The 21,698-nt window shown below is 36.9% G+C and overlaps 1 protein-coding gene across 3 annotated transcripts in view; it reads left to right on the top strand.

Annotated features, from left to right (window-relative positions):
- The window catches only part of KCNT2 (potassium channel, subfamily T, member 2), a 432,444-nt gene that overhangs the window by 232,994 nt on the left and 177,752 nt on the right, over positions 1–21,698 (top strand). For all 3 annotated transcript variants that reach the window (XM_010848761.1, XM_010848762.1, XM_010848763.1), the window contains exon 13: positions 19,057–19,165. In XM_010848761.1, coding sequence (XP_010847063.1) covers positions 19,057–19,165 — 109 coding nt within the window. The remainder of the gene's footprint in view (positions 1–19,056; positions 19,166–21,698) is intronic.

Genomic DNA, 21,698 nt, shown 5'->3' with positions numbered 1-21,698 from the left:
TAATTCAGACATGACTCTCCTGGGTCCACTTATGCATTATTGCAATAGTTTCTTAATTAGGTCAGCTCATTAGATGCTCCAAACCTCTGTATTGCATAAATGAACTGGAATTGAACATATTCTACCTTATGTTTCTGTAATTATTTAGCTGCGAAGCGTGGGACTCTCAAGTGGTAACTTAGTTTCAAAATACTTGTAGTCTTCCTATAGCTATGTAACAAGGGGGAGTAAATATAGGAAATAAATATATAATTTTGGTGTACCCTGTCCAAGCTGAATTTGAAAGCTTTCAATTCAACAGTTGCATTCCATTTCCTCCTGACACTGTAGGATATTGACAGGTTGTGAATAAAAAGACTTCACTCAGGACAGATGAGATGGTACATGAGGTGACACGGATACACGTGTGGAAGCTACGAAGCAGATGGATGGGTGGTAGCTGACTTAACAGACAGAAAGAAGGTAACATTTAAGCTGAGAAAGGAGAGGAAACAAGTCAGAAGCAGGCTGCTTTATGCAGTGGAGACTAAAGTGACAGGAATAGAGGTATCAGATGCCTCTGCAAGTAAGGTTATACATACGACTAAATATATGGACAGTGGTTAAAAGTCTTTAAGAGAAGTAATTAGATTCCCTGAACCCTTTCACATGTTCATTGCTGGTCCCTTTCCTCATCCTGGGACAAGAGATTTACTCTAGGAGTTGGCAAATTTGGCTAAAATAAACACTCTGGCTGCCCAGGAATAAAGGGAGGGAAAGTAACCTGCAGCAAAAACTCGTGACCCATGATGCCCCCTGGGAACAAAACATCAGAAGAGAAATTCTCTGATTCAGTATCATTTCAGAGAAGGTTAGAGTAAGTTACTGAAGCAGTTAGGGGATGGGAAATGCAAGAGACTGTTTCCTCTACCCACTCATGGTGGGAACAGCTCAGGCCTCTTGGAGGTACAGGTGGTGGGATGGGCCCATCCAGGAACATCCAGCAGGGCACCCCTTGGTGAAGGGCTGATTGGTGCAGCAAGGCTGGTTGGTAGACACTTATGGGGCAGGAAGCATTCTTTCCAAGTGTGTGTGTATGTACATATGACGTGAAAATAAGGTCCTGTGTTCACTCATGTCCCAAGGAGCTTCTGAGTGCTTCAGTCCTACATATGTTCATACAACAGTGATCCCTAGACATTTAAGGAAATTCCTAACAAGAAAAAGAAGGAACTAAGTAACAGCCAAGCAAAAAGCATACAGGAAAGAAGAATTCAGAGAAAACCAAATGACACCATAGGATTCTGGGAGAAAAAAATCAATTTTAAAATATACAATATCCCATCTTTAGTAATACAGTAGTTGAGAAGATGAGAGAAGTATACATGTTTAAAAGAAGAGTATGCTATAGAAGAAAACAAATTGAAAAAAAAGCAAGAACATCTGGTAAACCAAGAAGAGCTTATGAAAATTAAATGTAAGTAACAAATGAAAAAATTAAATAAAATATTCAGAAGATAAATCTAAAGACATTGAAAGAATGAAGAATAATAAAATGAATAATAAAACCAAATAATGGAGAAGGAGAGTCAAATAAGAGAAAATTAAAGGAGTGTTCAGGAAGAAACAATATCCATATGGTAAGAATTTCAGAACAGGGTCTGGAAAAAAGTGGGGGAAATTATTATCAAAGATATAAAAAAACAGAATTAAAACAATCAAATTTCTCAGAATGGAATTGTTGAGAGGGCCCACTTATTTCAGATTAATGACTAAAAAAGACATGCTTGCCAGAGAAATTCAGAACGAAATTAAGAAAAGATAGAGTCAAGAAGGAAACACTCAACCCGTGTGTGTGCTTAGTCACCCAGTCGTGTCTGATTCTTTGGGACCCCATGGAATGTAGCCCGCCAGACTCCTTTGTTCATGAGATTCTCTAGGCAAGAATACTGGAGTGGGTAGCCACTCCTTTCTCCAGGGCATCTTCCTGACCCAGGGATCAACTCCTGCATTGAACGCAGAATTTTTACCACCTGAGCCATCAGGGAAGTCAGGAAGAAAGCACTCAGCCCAAGGATGGAGAATCAGAATGCTTCAGACTTAGCAATAACACCAGAAGCCAGAAGACAATGGGGCTTTCAAAATTCTGAGGGGAAAATATGTTTCCAGATGGAATTCTCTATCCTGGCAAAACTTCAGATAGATAGAAATATATTTATAGATGTTAAAGGTTTTCAAAATTGCACAGTTGTCAGGAAGCTGTTGGGAGCTGTGTTTTACTCCAACTAGGGAGTGAGTGCAGAGAGGGCAATGGCACCCCACTCCAGTACTCTTGACTGGAAAATCCCAAGGATGGAGGAGCCTGGTAGGCTGCAGTCCATGGGGTTGCTAAGACTCGGGCATGACTGAGCGACTTCACTTTCACTTTTCACTTTCATGCATTGGAGAAGGAAATGGCAACCTACTCCAGTGTTCTTGCCTGGAGAATCCCAGGGACAGAGGAGCCTAGTGAGGTGGCATCTATGGGGTCGCACAGAGTCGGACATGACTGAAGTGACTTAGCAGCAGCAGCAGGGAGTGAGTGAGGATAAAAACAGCTCAGGGGAGGAATGGGAATTCCCATGGTATGGTCAAAGCAGATCCTAGGGTAACAGCTGAGCAGAAGACTCTCAAGTGTGAGAAGGGAGGTTTGCTGATAGAAAAAGATGAAATCAGAGTACCCCAATGTAGTTGAAGATTAGGACAGCAAGTTTCCCCTTCTGGGCAGAAAACAAATAAAGATAAAGTGGGTGAAATTATTACAATTGTGATAAAAATTATAAAACCACATATTCACCAAACAAATCTAAAGTATAATTATCTTAAAAGCTGGATTGATGCTTGTAATAAATTTCTGAAAATCAATAAGGTAAACTGAACTGTAGCTATAAAATAAGACACATTACATACAGAAGAATAAACAATTTCGATAGAAGACAACTGGACAACTGTTTAAGACTGCTTTAAAAAGTTGTCTGTGCTATTTCATTTCCCGTAAAAATATCTCACTAAAGGAAAGGCATAATAAAAATATTTTTATACAACTAAAACCTACAAACAATAGACCTCCATTTTTTTTAAGTTCTTCAATGAAAAGAAATGATGTCTTTTGAGAACTTAGATTTATATGAAGAAATAAAGACAGCAAAAATGGTAAATATGTACATAAATATAAATGACTTTAATTTTTTAAACATAATTTATTTTTTAAAGCAAAAATCAAAGCAAATCACTTGTAACAAACACAGAAGTAGAAAGAAAGAAAGTAAAGTTGCTCAGTCATGTCCAACACTTTGCGACTCCATGGATATAGCCCGGCAGGCTCTGTGTCCATGGAATTGTCCGGGTAAGAATACTGGAGTGGGTTGCCATTTCCTTCTCCAATTAGAAGTGAAGTGGATGGCAATAATATGACAAAGATGGAAAGGAATAGTGGAAATATACTAACATAAGATTCTTGTGCTTTGAATATTATTTGAATGAAGAGTTTGATAGAGATTAATATTATAAAACTTAGAATGACCATAGATAAGGATAAAATAGAAGACAAAGTGATATACTAAAAATACTTACTTAATCCAAAAAGGTAAAAAAAAGAACAAAGATCAAATGAGACAAATAGAAAACAGTGCTATAGTAAATTTAAACCAAAGCATATTAGTAACTGTAAATTATGAATGGACTAGACTCACCACTGAATGGCAGGGATCTTCATATTGAAGAAGTAAAAGGAATACCAAAGGAAGTATTGTCACAGCAATTACACTCAAAATGGAAATGTATGATTATTAACAGATTAAAAATAGGAGGATAAAAAGATATACCGTGTGCACAGATAGTCATGCAAAAGCTGGAATGGCTATGTAAGACAGATGAAGAAGACCTCAAGGGCAGGAACTTTTAACAGAGGTAAAGAGAAATATTTTATATTTATTAGAGAATCAGTGAATGAAGAAGACACAACACTGCTAAGTGTGTATGTACCTTAAAATGAAACCTCAAAACTTATCAAGTATGAAATAATAGAGCTGGAAGGAAGCATAAAAAAGGACAGTTATTGTTACACATTTCAGTATTCCTTTCTCAGTAATTAATAGAACTAATAGAAAGAAAATCATTCAGCTTGTAAAAACTTGAGCTCATTTAAATCAAGCAGATCTAATCAACATACATAGCATTACACTCAACTGCAGAATATGTATTCCTTTCAGGTGCATATAGAACACTCAGAGATGGATCATAGGCTGGATCACAAAAGAAATGTCAAGACAGATAATTGGATTTAAAAAAAATTACAGAATATGTTCTCTGATCAATAATTCAGTTCAGTTGCTTACTTACGTCCAACTCTTGCAACCCCATGGACTGCAGCATGTCAGGCCTCCCTGTAAATGTGAGTAAACTCCGGAGTTTACTCAAACTCATGTCCATTGAGTCAGTAATGCCATCCAACCATCTCATCCTCTGTCATCCCCTTCTCCTGCCTTCAGTCTTTCCTAGCATCAGGGTCTTTTCCAGTGAGTCAGTTCTTTACATCAGGTGACCAAAGGATTGAAGTTTCAGCTTCATCAGTCCGTCCAATGAATATTCAGGACTGATTTCCTTTAGGATGGACTGGTTGGATCTCCCTGCAGTCCAAAGGACTCTCAAGAGTCTTCTCCAATACCACAGTTCAAAAGCATCAATTCTTCGGTGCTCAGCTTTCTCTGTTGTCCAACTCTCACATCCATACGTGACTACTGGGAAAACCAAAGCTTTGACTAGATGGACCTTTGTTGGCAAAACAGTGTCTCTGCTGTTTAATATACTGTCTAGGTTGGCCATAGCTTTTCTTCCAAGGAGTAAGCATCTTTTAATTTCATGACTGTAGTCACCATCTGCAGTGATTTTGGAGCTCAAGAAAATAAAGTCTCTCACTGTTTCCATGGTCTCCCCATCTATTTGCCATGAAGTGATGGAACCAGATGTCACGATCTTAGTTTTCTGAATGTTGAGCTTTAAACCAATTTTTTCACTCTTCTCTTTCACTTTCATCAAGGGACTCCTTAGTTCTTCTTTGCTTTCTGCCATCAGAGTAGTGTCATCTGCATATCTGAGGTTATTGATATTTCTCCTGGCAATCTTGATTCCAGCTTGTTCTTCATCCAGCCCAACATTTCTCATGATGTACTCTGCATATAAGTTAAATAAGCAGGGTGACAATATACAGACTTGACGTACTCCTTTCCTGATTTGGAACCAGTCCATTGTTCCATGTTCAGTATTAACTGTTGCTTCTTGACCTGCATGCAGATTTCTCAGGAGGCAGGTCAGGTGGTCTGGTATTACCATCTCTTTCAGAATTTTCCACAATTTGTTGTGATCCACACAGTCAAAGGCTTTAGCATAATCAATAAAGCAGAAGTAGATGTTTTTCTGGAACTCTCTTACTTTTTCTATGATGCTGGCAATTTGACCTCTGGTTCCTCTGCCTTTTCTAAATCCTGCTAGAACATCTGGAAGTTCACGGTTCGTGTACTATTGAAGCCTGCCTTGTAGAATTTTCAGCATTACTTTGCTAGTGTGTGAGATGAGTGCAGTTATGCGGTAGTTTGAGCATTCTTTGGCATTGTTTTTCTTTGGAATTGGAATGAAAACTGACGTTTTCCAGTCCTGTGGCCACTGCTGAGTTTTCCAAATTTGCTGACATATGAAGTGAGTACTTTCACAGCATCATCTTTTAGGATTTGTAATAGCTCAACTGGAATTCCATCACCTCCACTAGCTTTGTTCATAGTGATGTTTCCTAAGGCCCACTTAACTTCACTTTCCAGGATGTCTGGCCCTAAGTGAGTGATCACACCATCATGATTATCTGGGTCATTAAGATCTTTTTTGTATAATTCTTCTGTGTATTCTTGCCACCTCTTCTCTTCATAGCAGAACTTAACTAGAAAACAATAATAAATGTTGACAGAGAATACCCACACATATGAAAATTAAATGATACATTTCTAAATAACCCATGGGTAAAATATGAAATAACAAAGAGAATTAGAAAAATTTTAATTAGAACTGTGATGAAAAATGCAACAATGAACTTCACTGGTGGTTCAGTTGTTAAGACTTTGTAGTTCCACTGCAGAGCACTGTGGTTTGATTCCTACTCCAGAAACTACGATCCCACATGTTGGGTGGCATGGCCAAAAAATGAAAAAAACTTTAAAAATTTGACCTCTTTAAAAATGCAACATTTCAAAATTTGTAGGATGCAGCTCAAGTAGTGCATAAAGAGAGATTCATACCTTTACCTTCTTTTATTACAATAGAAGTATAAATTTGAATATCAAAGAGGAAGTGGATTCAGCAATTATAGTCTTTAAAAGTGGTTTTTCTAAGTGGGAGCTGAGAAATATAGCAGGAACTTTGGGTAATGTCTGACTGAGGAAAGTTTTCTCTGTTTAAGTGGGAAAATTTGTTTTCAGGTTTTTTTATTATTGAAGTATATTTGAATTACAATGTTGTGTTAATTACTGTTATACAGCAAAATGATTCAGTTTTTTATATATATATATATATATATATATGATGACTCAGTGGTAAAGAATCTGCCTGCCAATGCGGATGACCCAGATTTGATCCCTGGGTCAGGAAGATCCCCTGGAGGAGGAAATGACAACACCCTCCAGTATTCTTGCCTGGCAAATCCCATGGATAGAGGTGTCTGGTGGGCTACAGTCTATGGGGTTGCAAAGAATTGGGCACAATTGAACATCTAAACAGCATACACACACACGCACACACACACACACACATATATATATTCTGTTTAGTATTATTTTCCATTATAATTTGTCACAGGATTTTGAACATAGTTCCCTGTGCTATAGAGTAGGACCTTGTTCTTCATCTGTCTTAGCAGTTTATACCTGCTAACCCCAAAGTCGCAATCCAATGCTCTCTCACTCAGTCCCTCACCCCTCTCCCCCTTGACAACCAATCTGTTCTCCTGGTCCCTGACTGTTTCAGTCATGTCCCAGTCTTTGTGAACACATGGACTGTAGCCCGCCAGACTCCTCTGTCCATGGAATTCTCTAGGCAATAATACTAGAGTGGGTTGCCATACCCTCCTCCAGGAGATCTTCTAACCCAGGGATCAAACCTGTATCTCCTGCATTGCAGGTGAATTCTTTACTGTTGAGTCTGAGCCACCATGCAAGCCCTTAAGCTTTCAATTGAAAAAAAAAAAAAAAAGATTTGTAAGGTGTAGAAAATATATTTTAAAAATCATTGATTAAATGCTGAGATATCTCTCAGGAATTTAAAAATAAAAAAGGATTAGGAAATTATTAACAAAAATTATGTGTGTCTTAAAAATAAAATTGGTTCATGAAACAGAGAAAAAAAGTTTCAGGCACTTGAATTTTGAACATCTTGTTCACTCTATCAGTAGATGTGCTCTTAATTTAAACATCTGTTCAAAGCTAAGTCTTTCTCTGAGTCATTATAATGCAAAAAGCATAATTAATTTAGCTTCTGGATAGTCTTTCTTTTAAGGCTTCCCTGGTGGCTCAGTCTGCCCGCAATGCAGGTGACCTGGTTTTGATCCCTGAGTTGGGAAGATCCCCTGGAGAAGGAAAGGGAAACCCACTCCAGAATTTTTGCCTGGAGAATCCCATGGACAGAGGAGCCTGGTGGGCTACAGTCCATGGGATCACAAAGAGTTGGACATGACTGAGTGACTAAGTTTCATTTTCGCTTTAACCTTTCTTTGCTGTGGTGAAAGAATTTGATTTGCTTAGCTGAACTAGGCATGTGAATTTTTACTTATTCTGAAAAACTTATAGTGTTTGCTTTGCTCTTTTAGCTTTATTGTTTTTTTTTTTTTTTTGACAGTATTGATTTTTAGACTTATTAGAAATAAAAGGGAAAAAGAACTACATTATAATCCCCTCATTGATTCAGTTCAGTTCAGTCGTTCAGTCATGTCCAACTCTTTGTGACAGCACACCAGGACTCCCTGTACATCACTAACCAACTCCCGGAATCTAACAAAACCCATGTCCATTGAGTCAGTGATGCCATCCAACCATCTCATCCTCTGTTGTCCCCTTCTCCTCCTGCCCTCAATCTTTCCCAGCATCAGGGTCTTTTCAAATGAGTCAGTTCTTCACATCAGGTGGCCAAAGTATTGGAGTTTCAGCTTCAACATGAGTCCTATCAATGAACACCCAGGACTGATCTCCTTTAGGATGGACTGGTTGGATCTCCTTGCAGTCCAAGGGACTCTCAAGAGTCTTTCCAACACTACAGCTCAAAAGCATCAATTCTTCAGAGCTCAGCTTTCTTTATAATGTAGTTCTCATATCCATACCTGACTACTGGAAAAACCATAGCCTTGACTAGATGGACCTTTGTTGGCAAAATAATGTTTCTGCTTTTTAATATGTTGTCTAGGTTGGCCATAACTTTTCTTCCAAGAGTAAGCATCTTTTAATTTCATGGCTGAAGTCACCCTCTGCAGTGATTTTGGAGCCCCCAAAATAAAGTCTGTCACTGTTTCTATTGTTTCCTCACTATTTGCCAGGAAGTGATGGGACCAGATGCCATGATGTTAGTTTTCTTAGTTTTCTTGTTGATTAGCCATCACTAAATATCATTTACAGATTAGAGACCTCTTACATACATTTATGCATACATGTGATATATTTCTCACAACAATCCTGCAAGGAGGTTCTTACTAGCTTCAATTTGTCAATTAATAAACCAAGGCTCAGGTTAGCTATTTTATCTAGCCTTCTTAAGAGTATAGGGTTAGTAGTTCACAGACTTATGTTTATACCCTGCTCAGTGTCAAAGAAAAATTGTACTAGAGAGAGTTGAACATGCAAGGAAGACTACTAAAGCCTGGGGGAGAGATTGAATTCAACTCCTTTGAATCAAAAGACTGGAGGAGTTTGATGTACTGGGTTGGGGAGCTTGGTCAGTGTGATTAGGTCATCATTTGCTAACTGTTCTGTATGAAAGTTAGGCTCCCTTCTGCCCACAGAGACTGGAGATGGGAAAATTTCACCTTTGATGATCACATTTCAAAGAGATAGCCCCCAGGTCCTTGAGAAAGACTTTTCTCTGTTGTAAAACTGCTAAGAGGCCAGGGAGAAGATTTACATCTCGAAGGGACAGACAAAGAATATATAATTGAAATTTTTCAAAAGTAAATACTCTAAGAAAAGAGAGGTCAGGGGTCTACAGTTTTGAAGAAACCTGTCAGAAAGTCAAGCATGGGGGAAACTTTAAGGTCATCTTGGTCATCCAACTCCAGAGACCTGAGTTTTTGTAACTAAAAAAGAATTAATCTGAGAGCACACTATTAGATTCTTCCTAAATGTGAAAGGTATTTTTTTTCTGATTATTACATGCATTTTGGAATATTTGAAATCTTAGAATCGAATGCAAATAATCATTGAGCACTCAGTAATTTCCCTGTATGACCCTTTCAGACAATATGAAAAAAGAGCTGAAATAAAATATTTGGGATTTCAGGGGAAGAAAAATAATTTTCCTCTAAAATTCTACCCTCTGTGACTGAGAACACCTGTAATGAAAGACAGCTTAACACGAGCAAAACAAACAGAAATTTAATAGCATGTGTACCTCTTGTCCACATGGAAGATACCTAGGAAAACTGAGTAAACCCACCCCTGCACCCCCAAATGCCCAAGTCACCACCTCAAATATTGTCTTCAGCTAGAAACAAAAGAAAGGGGTTGGTAGAAGGAAGGCTAATTCTGGGTAGTTATCCAGAAAAGTACAATAAGCTTATTATGCAGATTTAAGTCTGGTGCCTTCTCTACTGATCAAGTTTCTTGTGATTTGTAATCTTCCTTCTTGGTACAAAGAGAAAGATATCCTTACAAATGAAGATTTCCCTTTTGAATATAAATTTCCCTTACAAAAGGATGAATTGTACTCTGATTTCAGAACTCCTCCTGTATCTGCTTTTTCTCCAAAATAATCAGCTCAAAATAATCCTTATGCTAAAAAGGCATATTTTGGGTAGCATATTCTGCTACTGTTCACAATTTAAGTTTTTTTTTTTTTAAGTTTGTTTTGTTTTAAGCAGATTCATTTGGGACAGTAAAACACTTTAGCACTTTATCATTCAATTATTTTATTCCCTAGTTATATTCTTTAGAGGGTTTTTTCAGTTTTATTTTGCTGTTTATTCAATCCAGAGGTTAACCTGTTTTCAAAATTATCTGTCTTACCAATTTATAAAATCATAGAATTCTAAGCTATGACTATTAAACTTGCTAAGACTCCTGAGGTTCACTAGTATAATTTGTATTTTAGTCTCACCAGAAATACCTTTTGGCAAATTCTTGACAAATTCTTCACTGGACTTCAGTTATGTAGTTTCAAGAGAGCCTATCCTCTTTGTGAATCACATTCATTATTATTCACTTGACATTTGTCAATGATTTTTATGAAATTTTGAGACATATGGACATAACTGTTTAAAATGAATAAATAGATGAGAGACACTCAAGAGGATTACAGTCTCTAGTTGGATTTGGTGTTAAGGGGTGTGTGCTTAGTCATTCAGTTGTGTCCGACTCTTTGCAGTCCCATGGTCTATAGCCCACCAGGCTCCTCTGGGGATTCTCCAGGCAAGAATACTGGAGTGGTTTGCCACTTCCTACTCCAGGGGATTTTCCTGACTCTGGAAGTGAACCTGCATATCTTACGTCTCCTGCATTGCCGGCAAATTCTTTACCACTAGCACCGCCTGTGATTTCCCCAGAACTTGGGAGAGGACTTAAATAATGAAAAGGTTTCATTTAAGGGATGTAGTGGGAGAAGGCAATGGTACCCCACTCCAGTACTCTTGCCTGGAAAATCCCATGGACGGAGAAGCCTGGTACGCTGCAGTCCATGGGGTCGCTGGGAGTCAGACCCGACTGAGCGACTTCACTTTCACCTTTCACTTTCATGCATTGGAGAAGGAAATGGCAACCCACTCCAGTGTTCTTGCCTGGAGAATCCCAGGGACGGGGGAGCCTGGTGGGCTGCCATCTATGGGGTCGAACAGAGTTGGACGTGACTGAAGCGACTTAGCAGCAGCAGCAGCAGCAAAGGATGTAGTGCTAAGTCGCTTCAGTCATGTCTGACTCTGTGCAACGCTATGGACAGCAGCCCACCAGGCTCCTCTGTCCACAGGATTCTCTAGGCAAGGATACTGGAGTGGGTTGCCATTTCCTTCTCCATAAGGGATATAGGGCTTTGGCTAAATGACTGGCACTCATACCAACAAGCACTAGAAAACAATATAGAATTTCAGCTCTGAGAAGAACAGTTCCAAATCGATTCTGTCTCTCTAAGTAAAGAGAAAGTAAGCATGTGAATTGACTCCAGTTACCTTGTTGCTCAGTCCCCAGGTTTCCAGTAACATTCTTATAACGTTTTATCTAGAATTTCTCACAGGCAGTCAGGTTTTTGCCAGTACTTGTCCGTGAGAATTAGTATACTCTCAGAAATCCAAAGTAGGGTTACAGTTCCTGAGAAGTCATTGTCAAGATCAGGGGAGTACAAATAACCTTAAAACTGGAATCCAGGATAATGTTTTGGTCCATCAAAAAACAAAATACAACCCAGCACATTTGAAGATTTAATTGGCTTTGATAGGTGATTCATGAATCAGAAAGCATCAATCTAGCAACTAGAAGCGGAGGAAGCAATGGCACCCCACTCCAGTACTCTTGCCTGGAAAATCCCATGGACGGGGAGGGGCCTGGTGCGCTGCAGTCCATGGGGTCGCTGGGAGTCGGACACGACTGAGCAACTTCACTTTATTTTTTCACTTTCATTCATTGGAGAAGGAAATGGCAACCCACTCCAGTGTTCTTGCCTGGAGAATCCCAGGGATGGGGGAGCCTGGTGGGCTGCCGTCTATGCAGTCGCACAGAGTTGGACACGACTGAAGCGACTTAGCAGCAGCAGCAGCAGCAGCAACTAGAAGGGAGCTCCGATGCGTGATAGAAAAAATGAAGGAATTTATAGAAAGGGGAGTGGATCCAGAAACTCATTAGCAAAGGAAAGAGAGGAATATTTTGATCCAGAAGCAAAGATCTTACCTTGCAGATTACCTCCTCTTCCTGTGGGGGTAGGAGCAGGGCCCAAGAGATGTCTTACCTCATTGCTGCTGACCAGGAAATCCCAAACTGCTTGATTAAGATTACACTTCTGGTGAAGGTCATAAGTGCTGTCTGGTTAGGTATTAAATCTAGGGTTGGCGTGATGGGCTTTAGCACATCACCAAGTGATACCATCTTGAGCCTGTGGTTTTCCTCTTTAATGGGCCCCATACATAATGTAAAACTTTTCTGTTTAAAAATGACAGGAAGATAAAATTATACTAACAGTCCTCTGAGTTTTGATACCAAGGTCCAGAATGCTAAGCTGAGGCTCCTTTAATAAATCTTTTCTCTGATGCAGATTATTTTTGAAGACTGAGTTATTGCTGAGCCTATGCTATGCTACGCTAAGTCATTTCAGTCGTGTCCGACTCTGTGTGACCCCATAGATCGTAGCCTACCAGGCTCCCCCGTCCCTGGGATTCTCCAGGCAAGAACACTGGAGTGGGTTGCCATTTCCTTCTCCAATGCATCAAAGTGAAAAGTGAAAGTGAAGTTGCTCAGTCGTGTCCAACTCTTAGCGACCCCATGGACTGCAGCGTGCCAGGCTCCTCCGTCCATGGGATTTTCCAGGCAAGAGTACTGGAGTGGGGTGCCATTGTCTTCTCCGGCTGAACCTATAGGTATTTGATTAAAACACAGTGGCTTGATCATTTGCTTTCTAGTAACCTGTTAGTCTAAAAGGGCAGCAACATATTTTAAATTTATTGTATCTTAGGGGTTTTGGTTATATGTTTTGTTTTCAACTATTTTATTTTAGAGGGCTTCCCTGGTGGTAAAGAATCTTCTTGCCAATGTAGGAGACATGGGTTTTCTCCTTGGGTCAGAAAGATCCCCTGGAGAAGGAAATGGCAACCCACTCCAGTATTCTTGCCTGGAAAATCCGTTGGACAGAGGAGCTTGACGGGCTCCCGTCCATGGGGTTGCAAAAGAGTGACGTGACTTAGCACTAAAAACACCACCATTTTATGGAAGAACGTTCTGAATTACTTTTGTATGTATAATAAGTGTATATCAAATTTGAACCCTGCTTCTCTAAAGGTATCAGTTGCAAGTAATTTCAATGAAATTTTGTAGTTTCCTTGTTGTTTAGTCGCTCAATTGTATTTGACTCTTTTGAGAGCCTATGGAATATAGCCCGACAGGCTTCTCTGTCCATGGGATTTCCCGAGCAAGAATACTGGAGTGGGTTTCCATTTCCTTAATTCAGTCATAAAGTCTAACTAATGGTAGATAATATATGTTATAGATACTTTGTGTTGTAATTGAATTTCATCTCTTACATTATAGAAACCTATATATGTAGTCCAATCTTACAGTTTATAAGACAAAACAAGATGGGCCATTTTACTCAGGTGCTTTTAAGTTTAATGTAATGCAGTCTTTACTTTGTTTTCTGTGCATTTGTAATTCTAAATGCAAGAATTACTTTTAGAAAGATTTTTTTATAAACTAACACATTCTAGTGTTTCTAGGAAAGATTTGTTCTCCAATTTGCTGCAAAACTTTTTACTCTCTCGAATAAATGTTTTGTCTTTATTCAGTCGCCTATAAATATTTATTTACAAATATTAAGTTTCATGACTTCCTTTTGTGTCATCTTAAATAATGTCCAATTGATAAATTAGCAAAGCATACTTAAAACAGTAAAAAAAAAAAAAAAAAGTCTATCATTTTCTAAGTGCTACAAATATATTTTCTTAGATTTTATTATTGGAAAAGTCCTTTATATCACCTTTTTGAAGGATTTTTCTCTATACATAAAATTCTGGTTTCACAGTTTGTTATTTCCTCCTCATTCTAAACTTTAGCTTGTTATTTCCTTGTCACCTGATTTCCATAATTTTGATGAGAATCTTTGGTCTTATGACTGTTTTTATTTGGCTGCTTCCAAGATAGTATCTGTATCTTTGGTTTTCAACAGTTTGACTGCAGTGTTCTTAGGTGTGGTTATCATTTTGTTTACATAGTTTGGGATTTGCTGCATTCCTTAAATTCTAACTTTGTGTCTCATAAAATTGAGCCATTTCTGACCATTATTTCTTCAGATAATTTTCTGCTCTAATTTATCTTTTATTTCTTCCCTGAGAATCCAATTACATTACTTAAGATGTTTTCACATTTGTTCCCAAAGTCCCTGAACTCTGTTCCTTTTCCTGTTTCTTTTTTCTTTGTTTTTCAAATTGGATAAATGCTACTGATCTGTGGTCATGTTCATTGACTCTTTCCTCTCAACTTCCATCTATTTCATGATCCATCCAGTGAATATTTTTCAGATATTTTAGTTTTCTATCTAACTTTTTAAATATTTTCTATTACTCTACTGATTTTCTTTTCTGATTATTAGAAGCATTATTTTCCTTCACCTCACTGATTACAAGAGCTGCTTTAATCTTTGTCAGATCATCTTTACATTGATCATCTATATGCTAGCAGCTCTTGGATGTTGTTTGTTTCCCATGAAAATACGTCACATTTTTCTGCCACTTCACATACTCAGTAATTTTGTACTGTATTCTGTTTATCATGCTATGGGGTGAAGCCTTGGATTCTCTTGTACTCCTCTAACAATATTGATATTCTTGTTCTAGCAAGAAGTTAATTTGATTCAACTTAAAAGGCAAACTCGCTGTTGGCAGTGATTCAAATCTTAGTTCAGATTGCCTTTATTCTGCCCCATGCATACGCCGTTCAGGTGTCAGCCAACGTGTAAATTTATACACACATTTTTTAGTTTCTTTTCTCTGTCTCATCTGGGATTTCCCAGTCAGCCAGAGCAATGTTTAACCAAATACCTTGGCACACTATGAACTGGTCAAGTTGATTCATGAAATTAACTACCACACCACTTTGGGCTCATTGTTACCTTTTGGAAGGCACACATTGCTCACCTAAAGAATTCTGGTTTTCTATTCATTAACTTTCATGCGACTTAAAGTTACAAACCATTGATTACAGTTTATTCTTTCTGCACAGATAGTCCCTCAACTCTACTTGTATTTTTAATCTTCTGTTTCCCTAATAGTAGTGTCAAATAAAACTTGCTGTGATGATGAAAATCCTCTGTATTCTATATCTCCACTATTCTAGCATAAATTGAATTTGTTGTATGTTGCTTTGAACTCTTGACATGTAGCTAGTGTAATAAAGGAATTTAATTATTAATTTTAATTAATTTTACTAAATTTTAAGTTTAAAGAGCCACATGTGGCTAGTGGCTATTACACAGGCAGTGCTACACTTATTATGTGCCTGTCCTCTTTGAAAACAATATATATTCAAGTCTTCTGCCCCTTTTTTATTCAGCTTGTTTGGTTTTTGGATGTTGGATTGTATGGACTGTTTATAGGTTTTGGCTATCAACCTTCCTGGTCATATAATTTGCAAATACTTTCTCCCGTTCTGTAGTTTATCTTTTTATTTTGCCAATGCTTTCCTTTGCTGTGCAAAAGCTTTTAAGTTTAGGTCCCATTTGTTTGTTTTTGCTTTTATTTCATTCACTTTAGGAAATAGATCCAAAACAATTACTACAATTTATTGTCAAAGAATGTTTTGCCTATGTTTTTGTTCAGGAGTGTTATGGTTGCTGGTCTTCCATTTAGGTCTTAATCCATTTTGAGCTTATTTTTGTGTTTAGTGGTAGAGAATGTTCCAATTTCATTCTTTCAAATGTAACTATCCAGTTTTCCCAGCACTGCTTGTTGAAGAGACTGTCTTTTATCTTTTGTATATATTTTCCCCCTTTGATGTCTATTAATTGACCATATGTATGTGAGTTTATCTCTTGGATCTCTATTCTGTTCCATTGATCTATGAATCTGTTTTTGTGCCAGTACTGTACTGGTTTGATTACTCTAGTTTGTAGTATAATCTGAAGACAGAGAGTGTGATTCCTCCAGTTTTGTTTTTCTTTCTCAAGATAGTCTTGAATATTTGGGATCATTAGTATTCATGCAAATTTTAAAGTTATTTATTCTAGCTTTGTTAAAAACGCCATTGGTATTTTGATAGGGGTTGCACTGAATCTATAGATTGCCTTGGAGATTACAGTCATTTTAATAATATTAATTCTTCCAATCTGAGAATACAATATATCTTTTCATCTGTATGATTTACACTTTCTTTCATCAGCATTGTGTAGTTTTCAGAGTACAAGTCTTTTACCTTCTTAGGGACGTTTATTCCTAGATATTTTATTCCTTTTGATGTGATGATAAATGAGATTATTTCCTTAATTTGTTTTTCTGATATTTTGTTATTAGTGTATAGGAAAGCAACAGATTTCTGTATATTCATTTTGTATCCTGAAACATTATTAGATTCATTGATGAGCTAGAGTCATTTTCTGGTGGCATCTTTAGGATTTTCTATGTAGAGTATCAGGTTATTTGCAAACAGTAAGTTTTGCCACTTTATTTCCAATTTGGTTTCTTTTATTTTGTTTTCTCATCTTATTTCTTTGGCTAGAGAGTATGCAGATAGCCAACAGCAGCATGAAAAGTTATTCAATAACACTGATCATCAGGGAAATGCAAATCAAAATCACAATGACATATCACCCACACCTGTCAGAATGGCTATTATCAAAAAGAATATAAATAATAATTGTTGGCGAGGATGTGAAAAAAAATGGAATCCTTGTACATTGTTGGTGGGAATGTAAATTGGTGCAGCCACTGTCAAAAACAGTATGAAAGTTTCTCAAAAAACTAAAAATAGAACTACCATATGACCTAGCAGTTCCACTCCTGGGTATATATCTGAAAGAAACAAAAACACTAATTGAAGATTACACCTGCATCCCACTTTTCATAAAAGCAATATTTATAATTGCCAGGATATAGAGCACCCAAGTATCTAACAACAAATGAAAAGATAAAGAAGATGTGGTATATATATATATATACACACACACATAATGAAAAGATGAAAATTTGTCATAAAAAGAATGAAAATTTACCTTTTGCAACAACATAGATGGACTTGGAGGGTGTTGTACTCAGTAAATAAGTCAAACAAAGACAAATACTTTATGATATCATTATATATGGAATCTAAATAATACAACAGGCTAGTGAATATAACAAAAAAAGAATAATATTTATTGAGAATAAGGTAGGGTTACCAGTAGGGAGAGGCAGTGAAGGAGGGGCAATTTCAGGGTAGGGTTAAGTGGTACAAGCTATTGGGTATAAAATAAGCTACAAGGATATATGTACAACACAGGCAATATAGTCAATGTCTCATAATAACTACAGATGAGATACAAATCTTTAAAAATTGTGACTCACTATATTTTACACTTGTAACTTACATAATGTTGTATATCAACTATACTTTAGTAAAAAAGTAAATAAATAGAATGTAGCTAACATTAGAGAATTTTTCTAATACAGTCATCCCTTTGTATCTGAGAGTTCTGCATCCTTGGATTCAACTAAGTTTGGATCAAAATATTTGAAAAAGAAATTCCAGAAATTTTCAAAAAGCAAAATTTGAATTTACTGGCTGGCAGCAACTATTAACATAGTATTTACATTGTACTAAATATTATAAGTAATCTAGAGATGATTCACAGTATTTGGGAGGTGGTGCCTAGGTTATATGCAAATTGTTGTTCAGTGACCTAACTTGTATCTAACTCTTTGTGATCCCATGAATTGCAGCATGTCAGGCTTCCCTGTCCTTCACTACCTCCCAGAGTGTTCTCAAACTCATGTCCATTGAGTCAGTGATGCTGTCTAACCAACTCATCCTCAGTTGCCCTCTTCTCCTGCCTTCAATATTCCCAGCAAGGTCTTTTGCGATGAGTCAGCTCTTCGCATCAGGCAGCCAAAGTATTGGCGCTTCAGCATCAGTCCTTCTAATGAATATTCAGGGTTGATTTCCTTTAAGAAATACTGTACCATTTTATATGAAGAATTTGAGCATCCTCATATTTTGTTATGCATAGAGAGTCCTGGAAACCGAAGGACAGTTGTAATTTGCTTTGATTTATTCAATTAAATCAAACTGATTTATTCAGTTAAATCAGCTATGGGGTGATACTATATGTAAGATTTCATGGTAAGCATGATATTCACTTCCTTTCTCAATCTTAACATTTCTTAAAAAAAAAAAAAACTTTTCTGTTACTTTTTTAATATCTGAAAGTTATTGATTTCTTCCAATACACACAAAGTCAAAATTCTTTTATCTTTACTGCCATATAAAAAGTAAACTAATGTGTTCTCACAAATGGTCTCTGCAGTCACTGCCCTTTTACAATCTATGTTAAAATTATTTTACATCCATCTTTTTCCCATGGAAACTATTATTACAAACTCAATTTTGCCACATTTCTGAAGGTTTCTACCCCTTAATTATTTTCTGGGAAAATTATTTTTATGCTTGTCAAAGACATTCCTCTTAATCTCTGCTAATTTCTAAGTGTTGACAATTAGTACTAATTGAATTATGTATTGTTGATCTCTTTTATAGAAATTGGGCTTCTCTCATAACTCAGTTGGTAAAGAATCTGCCTGCAGTGCAGGAGACCCAGTTTCAATTCCTGGGTCTGGAAGATATCCTGGAGAAGGAAATTGCAACCCATTTCAGTATTCTTGCCTGGAAAATCCCATAGACAGGGGAGCCTGGTGGGCTACAATTCATGGGATCACAAGAATCAGACATGACTTAGTGACTAAACCACCACCATAAAATAGCAAGTTATCTTATCTTTAATAGTAAGAACTCTCAATGAATGATTTCATATGCTTAGTTTTAAACTGTAGATGTGACCATTTCACACACTGATTGACAAATTTTACTTAATATTATAATACTTTCAGTTCATCTCATGATATTTTGGGTTTTATCATTTCAGGATCACCAAACAATTTTAAGAGCATGGGCTGTAAAAGATTTTGCTCCAAATTGCCCTTTGTATGTCCAGATCTTAAAGCCTGAAAATAAATTCCATATCAAATTTGCTGGTAAGTTTGACCTCAAATGAGATCCTTTAAACCTTTCCTTAAATTCTTATTGTCATTGTAAGAGTTATGCTTCTGAAGTTAGTGGTAGTTTATTATACCTATGTTTCTGTAGAACAGGATTCATTTTTATCATCTACTTGTTATAAGAGAATTAATTCACTTTAAAATGTAAATCTTTGTGTTAAGTCCTTACTTATTTATATAACTTGGTGATTTTGGTAACTGAACTTGCTGAACACCCTAGTAAGCTTAATTAGATTAGCTCTGATAGTTGAGTATGAAATATAGACACAAGTTTCAAATGTTATATATATATATGTAGATAGATAACACTTTGCTATATGTTATTTTATATACATATAAACTTACTATAGAATAGAATAATATAATGTATTCAGATAATTTAAATAGATTTAATTTGAGGGTAGATATTGAAAACAATTCAAGAAAAAGATACATGTGAATTTTTCATACAAGTGCTGCTTTTAAAATAATTATCCACATGAGATTATACTTTAAACTATTAGAATATTGAACAATAAAATGGTACTGTATCATTTCCTAAGTGCTTCTGGAGGAACTAATTTTGATCCAGAGATAATTTATGTACTTTTTTTTTCTTCAAATATAAGAAACTTTTTTAAAAAAATAAAATTTAACCTTAATGGTCTGAAACGTCAAAAGTCTTTAAAAACTAAATCATTTTAAGTATGTATTTGCAAAATGTATTTCCTTCAGAAGATTCACACATCTTACAATGCTTATCTATTAGTATATGATATTTAAATGAAATTTTATAAACACTGGGCTTCCTTGGTGGCTCAGATGGTAAAGAATCTGCCTGAAATGCAGGAGACCTAGGTTCAATAGCTGGGTCAGGAAGATCCCCCTGGAGAATGGGATGGCTGTCCACTTCACTATTCTTGCCTTGAGAATTCCATGGATCATGGAGCTTGGCTGGCCACAGTCCATGGAATTGCAAAGAGTCAGACACAACTGAGTGACTAACACTTATAAACACTAAGAAGTTTTAAAGTAGTGATATTGTAAAGTAATTAACCTCTAATTAAAATAAATAAATTTATATTTAAAAAATAAATTTAAAAAAAGTAGTGATAAGAGTACTATAAAATTATTGCTATTCAGTTTGTTCTGAGTCATCTTTTAGTCTTCCTACTAATGACATCATTTTTTTCTAAAGAAGTATGGGAAATAAAGCAATGACTCTCAACTTTGGTGGCATTTTCAGTTCAGTTCAGTTCAGTCGCTCAGTTGTGTCTGACTCTTTGCAATCCCATGAATTGCAGCATGCCCGGCCTCCCTGTCCATCACCAACTCCAGGAGTTCACTCAAACTCATGTCCATCAAGTCAGTGATGCCATCCAACTATCTCATCCTCTGTCGTCCCCTTCTCCTCCTGCCCCCAATCCCTCCCAGCATCAAGGTCTTTTCCAATGACTCAACTCTTCTCATAAGGTGGCCAAAGTATTGGAGTTTCAGCTTTAGCATTAGTCCTTCCAAAGAACACCCAGGACTGATCTCCTTTAGAATGGACTGATCGAATCTCCTTGCAGTCTAAGGGACTCTCAAGAGTCTTCTCCAACACCACAGTTCAACAATTAAAATAAATAAATTTAAATTAAAAAAAAAAAAGCATCAATTCTTTGACACTCAGCTTTCTTCACAATCCAACTCTTACATCCATATATGACCACTGGAAAAACCATAGCCTTGACTAGACGGACCTTTGTTGGCAAAGTAATGTCTCTGCTTTTCAATATGCTATCTAGGTTGGTTCTAACTTTCCTTCCAAGGAGTAAGCATCTTTTAATTTCAAGGCTGCAATCACCATCTGCAGTGATTTTGGAGCCCCCCAAAATAAAGTCTGACACTGTTTCCACTGTTTCCCCATCTATTTCCCATGAACTGATGGGACCAGATGCCATGATCTTCGTTTTCTGAATGTTGAGCTTTAAGCCAAGTTTTTCTTTCCACTTTCACTTTCATCAAGAGGCTTTTTAGTTCCTCTTCACTTTCTGCCATAAGGGTGGTGTCATCTGCATATCTGAGGTTACTGATATTTCTGCCGGCAATCTTAATTCCAACTTGTGTTTCTTCCAGCCCAGCATTTTTCATGATGTATTCTGTATATATTTTAAATAAGCAGGGTGACAATATACAGCCTTGACATACTCCTTTTCCTATTTGGAACTAGTCTACTTTTCCATGTCCAGTTCTAACTGTTGCTTCCTGAGCTGCATACAGATTTCTCAAGAGGCAGGTCAGGTGGTCTGGTATTCCTATCTCTTTCAGAATTTTCCACAGTTTATTGTGATTCACACAGTCAAAGGCTTTGGCATAGTCAATAAAGCAAAAATAGATGTTTTTCTGGAACTCTCTTCCTTTTTCCATGATCCAGCGGATGTTAGCAATTTGGTCTCTGGTGGCATTTTAAAATATGTTTTAAAGAATATTTTTAAAGGACTAATGAGAGATTCTGAGCATGTAAATGATTTTGGATGGTGCCAGGGCT

This window comes from Bison bison, unplaced genomic scaffold (assembly GCF_000754665.1).
Source record: "Bison bison bison isolate TAMUID 2011002044 unplaced genomic scaffold, Bison_UMD1.0 scf7180017864272, whole genome shotgun sequence".
NCBI lineage: Eukaryota > Metazoa > Chordata > Mammalia > Artiodactyla > Bovidae > Bison > Bison bison.
The sequence above is the reverse complement of the archived record's forward strand: the minus strand, read 5'-3'. Positions and strand labels throughout refer to the sequence as shown.